Raw genomic sequence first — 6,000 nt, 5'->3', positions numbered from 1 at the left:
ACCTCATCTCGGAGCAAATAGCGGAGAGTGAGGTTCCGAACGGAGCTGCTCTGTAAAGACAGGACGTCTGTAAAGACTCTGTTCTATGGAACAACAGGACATGGGCAGTAAAGACTGTAGAGACATGTAAAGACAATTGTGTACTGGCTCGGGTTTGTCTCTAAAATCATGCAGACTTGGTCCTCAAGACTTGTTGACAGATATCAGAGCAGAGCGTTGCATAAAATAAAATAAAACTGTAAAGCATCTGCTTCCCCCATAAAACCAATAAAACGCTCAATAAAAGGAGTGATTTGTTTGGCATCACTCCATAAAAGAGGATGAACTACTTGCGGATGGGTTCACTTTCATAATTCACTGTGTACAATCAAAGCCTGGTAGCACTAATCAGTCTTTCTTGTGTGTGTGTGTGTGTGTGTGTGTGTGTGTGTGTGTGTGTGTGTGTGTGTGTGTGTGTGTGTGTGTGTGTGTGTGTGTGTGTGGGGGGGGGGCGTGTGCGCGTGTGTTTGCGTGTGCGTGTGTGTGTGTCAGTCTTTGTAAACATAACCCTCAACAAAGCAGTGTGTGTGTGTGTGTGTGTGTGTGTGTGTGTGTGTGTGTGTGTGTGTTGGGGCGGGATGTCATATCCGTAAATCATTTAACTTGGTCAGAATGTTTGTTTTCCTTGCTGGACTCAAAGGAGAGGGGATCTTTTGCGGGATTTAAATGATTCATCGTTTTCATTTTGAATGAAGTGTAGTGAGCTGAATAATTCACTTTTCTGCCTCTGCAGATGGAATGAAAAGAAAAAACAACAAACGATCTCTTCTGTGCGATCATTGTATTTCCTAAACCCCTTCTGACTCTCTAGATCTCTCTACACTCCTGTTCTGTCTATCATTAACTATACTAGACCATACCCGGTCGGCGCAGCGCATCCGTGGGGGGATATGCGCACATGATCTGGCAACCCGGGAGGCAGTTCGTCCCATAGCTGGGCAGCCCCGTAACCATGGCGACAGTGTTTGACACAAAAACGCTAATAAGAAGCTGAGATTTGATGAAATTGAAAAACGGGCTTCACAGTTAAGTTCAGATGGTAATGGTCAATGGCTGTGTGCAAAATCAGAGCAATTGGTCCAGCCAGTGAGGAGAACCGGGTATCTTCACTCACGTACTCACCACCACTACAGAGGTTACTAGAATTATAGTATGATGTACCTGTGTATAAATGTTTTTATCTCTCTCATTCTGTATATATACTATATATATCATTTTCTTTGCCCCCCCACACATACTACGCTAGTTTCTCCCTCTAAGAATGTATTGTTGCTGTTGGGCAGAAACCTACTTTTTATATTTCTTGTCATGATTTTTTGCTATTGGTCATTTTATACTGTACTATGACAGTCATATGACAATGTTACGCAAAAGTTGCAAAAAAAGAATTAAGCTCACAACGCTTTGCGATGCATTATGAGCTATTTTCTCTATTTAAAAAAAGAAGAACATTTTCATAAATGTTTGCCTATAATGACAATAGGGCATGTCACCACAGGTTGATAGTGGTTTAGTCTATCTGTGGGCTTTATGAATATTTAGCCAAAGAAAAGTATTAACAAGATCTTGTGATTCACAGGTTCTTTTTTCCATTTCCTGAAAAGTAATGGTTAGACATTCTGCCCAACAGCGACAGTATTATTTACTGTATTGTTTACATTATTGTCTGGTGTCTCAGCTCAGGGTTCATTCTCTACTTTAAATTGTCTGTGCATCTTGTCATTTCCCCTCAAAAGCTGTCCTACATTAGACACACAAACACACACGCGCGAACACGCAACACGGCTTGACGTGACGTGTGTACACACTCGACACACAATTGGACAGACGCATAATAAGTAACGCTGACCTCCCTCCCCTGCTTGTTGTCATTCCACACGTGCGTTGGGGTGGGGGTGGAGGAGAGGGGGGGTTGGGGGGAGTCGTTGGCTGCTCGGCTTGTCTCCCGCCGTGTCCGGAGCGGTTAACAAATCATTGCTGGCCAGAGCAGAAGGAGCCACAGGCATTGTCTCTGTGTCTGCTGTGCGCGAGCATCACCCATATCAGCGTTCCAACACGTATTGCTTTAAATTACATCAATCACTAACCCCACCAGCCCCCCCCCCCCCCCCCCCCCCCCCCCCCCACCTCGCCCCGCCCCTGCTCCCCCCCCCCCCCCCCGTCCTCCCCCGGCTCATTTCTCTCTGTCCCTTTTTATTACTTTGCCTCTTCATCTCTCTCTCCTTTAACTTCTCTTCCCATTATTCCAGTTCTGGCTGCCTTTTCATCATCCCTCGGTTGCCCATCCCCACTTCCTCTCTCGTCCCCCCTCCTTCCAAACTCTATTCTTTCCATGTCTTTCTTCTTTTCTTTTTCTGAGATAATTTTTTTGGGGCAATTTTTTTTCGCATTATTAGATAGAGTGTAGAGAGACAGGACACCGAGGTAAGAGAGAAGGGAGACATACAAGACATGACAGGAGTCAAACTTGGGTACTTTTGTACTAATGGGCTGAGCAACCAGGCACCCTCCATTTCTACTGTACCAATCCTCTCTCTCTCTCTCTCTCTCTCTCTCTCTCTCTCTCTCTCTCTCTCCCTTCAGTCTTTCTCCTCATCCTTCTCTCCATCCCTCTTCCCCAACATCTCACACTCCTCTTTCTCCACGTCTTCCCTCTCGTCGCTGTCCTCCTCGTTCTCCTGATCCCCTTTCTCCTTCTCCTTCTCCCTGAAGAGCTGGGCCAGCTTCTGGAACTGGGGGCCCCACTCCTCCAGACCCCCTCCCCACTCCCCGTCCTTCTCCCCTTCGCTCTCCAGTGAGCTCAGGGACCCGGCGCGTGACCCGGTGCCCTCCAGGCCGTACACTTGCACCGAGTCGTACGGCGGCTGGGAGGGGTCAAAGGTCACCTGGGCCAGGCGCAGCCGCAGGAACTCGCCGACCCGCAGTGCCAAGGAGGGACCCCCGGGCCCTGGGGGGGCCCTGCCCATCTCCATCCCCGGAACCCAGCCGGCCCCAAAGCCCATCACGCCCCCGTAGGCTCCCCTAGCCTGGCCTGGGAAGGGCAACAGTTGGGGGGTCATATCTCTCCTGCCCATGATGTACCCGCCTAAACCCATGCGCTCACGCCAGTCACCAATAAACCCCGCCCCCTCTGGGTACATGGAAGGTGTCCCGGCCATAGACATCCCACCACCCTCCCTGTCCGGCCTCGCCACCACAAAGTTGCTGCCCATCTCGAGGCCCCCCCTCCCCAGGCTGCCGGGGTAGTCCCTTGGTCCACACGCCTCCCCCTTCAGCACGCCGGCATAGAGGCGCCTGCTGGCTGGATGATGCTGTTGGCCATCTGCGTTGATGCCCCCGTTCCCACCACCATTACAGCAAGCGACGCCTCCTCCGGCGCCGGAGTCGGTATCCGCCTGCCCGGAGCCTCCGCGTTTGGGGGACAGGCCGGCGCGGGACGCCCTGCGACCCGCCAGGGGGAGGGTGGACGAGTCACACGCCCAGCCCACGGCGCCGTGACTCTGGCCGACCGTGGAGCCGGAGCGGGTCAGGACCAGGGTGGGCTCCCGCGGCAGCGTCTCCGACTGCACCTGCAGGGAACGGAGGTGAGTAGGAGGGGTTTCAGTCCGGGACGACGGGTGGGGGCGGGGTTGGACGTACCACTGTTAAAGGGTTAGATTTCCGATCGACAGATGAGATGAGATGAGAGACGGGTTTCGCGGATGTAGAGGGGAGAGGCGGGGATTGGGGGGAGAGGCGGGGGGGGGGCAACGCAACAAACGCAGGAAAAGTGCAGGAGGGAGGGAGAGGAGGTGAGTTGAGGATGGCGCCCAAAGGAACGAAAAAGCAGGTAATGAAGACGATAGAGGGGAGACAGGAGTTGTTCGGCAACAAAGCGACGAAGAAGAGTGACAGAGGCAGAGGGGAGGCAGAGAGAGAGAGAGAGAGCAGGAGAGTGAAAGAGAAATAGTGAGGAGGGTGAGAGAAGCAGTAGAGGTTAATTGAACTCTAGAATGAGCTAACACTGCACTGCAGGGGGTGTGGGGGGTGGGGGGGTGGAGAAAGGGAAAGCCGAAAAGATAAGACGTTAGAAAACTAAACGTAAGAGTGGAAAAGAAAGCCTTGCTCTGCAGTTTAAACCAACAAAATAATTAAATAAAAGTAAAACAAAAACAAAAGAAAAAAAACAACAACGGAAGATATTGTGAAAAACTGAAAATATGTAAAACATTATCCCTGGTGGCGTATGGAGATAAGAAAATATTATGATCCCAGTGCCCATAAATGCAGTATCCGTTTTCAATACATAAACACACACAGCGTTTGGCATTTCCCTTTGAATGATGTGATCCCTCATTCGTTCGTTGGTTCATTCATTCATTCATTCATTCTTTCATTCTATCCGTTAATCATGCTTGAATGTACAGCAGTTTTGTCTCTGTTATTCAAACATTTTCTTTACTATTTCTTCATTGTAACAGTATGTAACATTCATAGGGGGTGTGGGAGGAAAAGTTTGAAAACAACGAGTTAAGAGATGTGATGAAAAAAACAGAGGTGGGGAAACATAATGAGCCATACAGCAAAGAAAGAAGGTTCAGAAAAGTTTAGAGGAACAGACCTTCTGAGTGTCAATTTAACAGAGTGTACACATTAAACCAAATGGACCTGTAACTCTGATTGTATAAATGAAACCAAATGGATTGTGGTCCATTTGGTTTCTCATATTTAAAACACTTTCGATGTAAACAGTCTAACATACTAAGGACCTGGTGTAAATGGTAAAGTTTCCGCAAAAACACAGTTTTCTAAGTACTGAGGATACAACTGGATACACTGATATTATTATACTATGCGAGCTATTTGAGAGCTTATTAATTGATTATTATAGTTTTGCAGTTGTTTGTCAGACCCCTATTTTCGTCAATTCATCAAGTATTTTTTTCGTATTTGAGTTTTTCATTGACCGTGAATGAATGCAACTCAAACCAAAATGATCTATGCATTCATAGAATTGGTAGACAAAAAGTCATTTTGGGATGAAGTATTCTATTAAAACTTTTAATATTCTAACAGTGTATTCATAAGCTGTTGTGTCTTAGTACAAACCAGTTCTTACCCAGTCCATGTCCTGGCTGTGGTTGGACTTGTCCTCACCGCTGGCCTCTGTGCAGTTGCTCATGGGTCCTCTCTCCTGGCTGTTGCTGGTTTGTGGCGTTCCTCCGTCGGACGTGCTCACTCCACTCGGGGGCGCCGTACCGTCGCGGCTGCCTGTTCGGCTGCTGAGCTCCGTCGGTCCTACGTACACGGCCCCGGGGTCCGGCTGGCCCGCCATGGCTGCCTGGTTCTGGATGACCAGGGAGTGGTCGGGCTGTCCGCCGGGGAAGCGATAACCCAGCTCCGTCAGGCCAGGCTCGAACTGAGCCCCCGGGGCGCGGCGCAGAACGGGTAAGGTGTGGCTGCTGTAACACAGACGACCATAGAGGGGCCCTCCTGGCCCGGAGTAGTTGGGGTCCAGAGCCGGGTTCTGAGCCCAGCTGTAAGCACGGGCCTTGTCCTGGTTATGCTGTGATTGTGCATAACGTCTGAAAGACACAACGCAGTGCGTTTAACCTCTTTAAATCAATGTTTCTTAATCCTTTTAACCCCCAATTTGATATGCGTTAAGCCATTTATTTATTTATTTTATCCCTGGGTTTTATCCCTGGGTTTGTTGTTGGACATGATTTGGTCCGATATGGTCTGTCATTTGGTTCAAAATTCCTTTAGTGTCTAAATGCTGTAGGTATAGATATACTGTAACAGTGAAATCCTGATCAAAATAGTCCTTCTTGTATGTTCTATAGTTGTATTTACTTGTATTTGCTTACATTTAGCTGGGGACACCCTGTAAAAAAAAAACCTCAAGGATCCCTGGAGGTCCCTAGATCCCACGTTATGAGAACCCCTGATTAAATTACTCCAAAGGCAAACAGCAGTACG

At 48.7% G+C, this 6,000-nt stretch overlaps 1 protein-coding gene across 1 annotated transcript in view; it reads right to left on the bottom strand.

Moving 5' to 3' along the window:
• Positions 1-2,618: 2,618 nt before the first annotated feature.
• The window catches only part of cdh24b (cadherin 24, type 2b), a gene marked incomplete at both ends in the record, with an annotated part of 102,408 nt that continues 99,026 nt past the window's right edge, over positions 2,619-6,000 (bottom strand). Inside the window, 2 exons of the mRNA XM_084056916.1 lie at positions 2,619-3,608; positions 5,138-5,603. Of these exons, the coding sequence (XP_083913042.1) occupies positions 2,619-3,608; positions 5,138-5,603 (1,456 nt within the window). The remainder of the gene's footprint in view (positions 3,609-5,137; positions 5,604-6,000) is intronic.

This window comes from Gymnoscopelus microlampas (assembly GCF_963454915.1).
Source record: "Gymnoscopelus microlampas genome assembly, chromosome: 5".
Taxonomy (NCBI): domain Eukaryota; kingdom Metazoa; phylum Chordata; class Actinopteri; order Myctophiformes; family Myctophidae; genus Gymnoscopelus; species Gymnoscopelus microlampas.
Note: the sequence above shows the minus strand (reverse complement) of the source record. Positions and strands in the feature narration are given on the sequence as shown.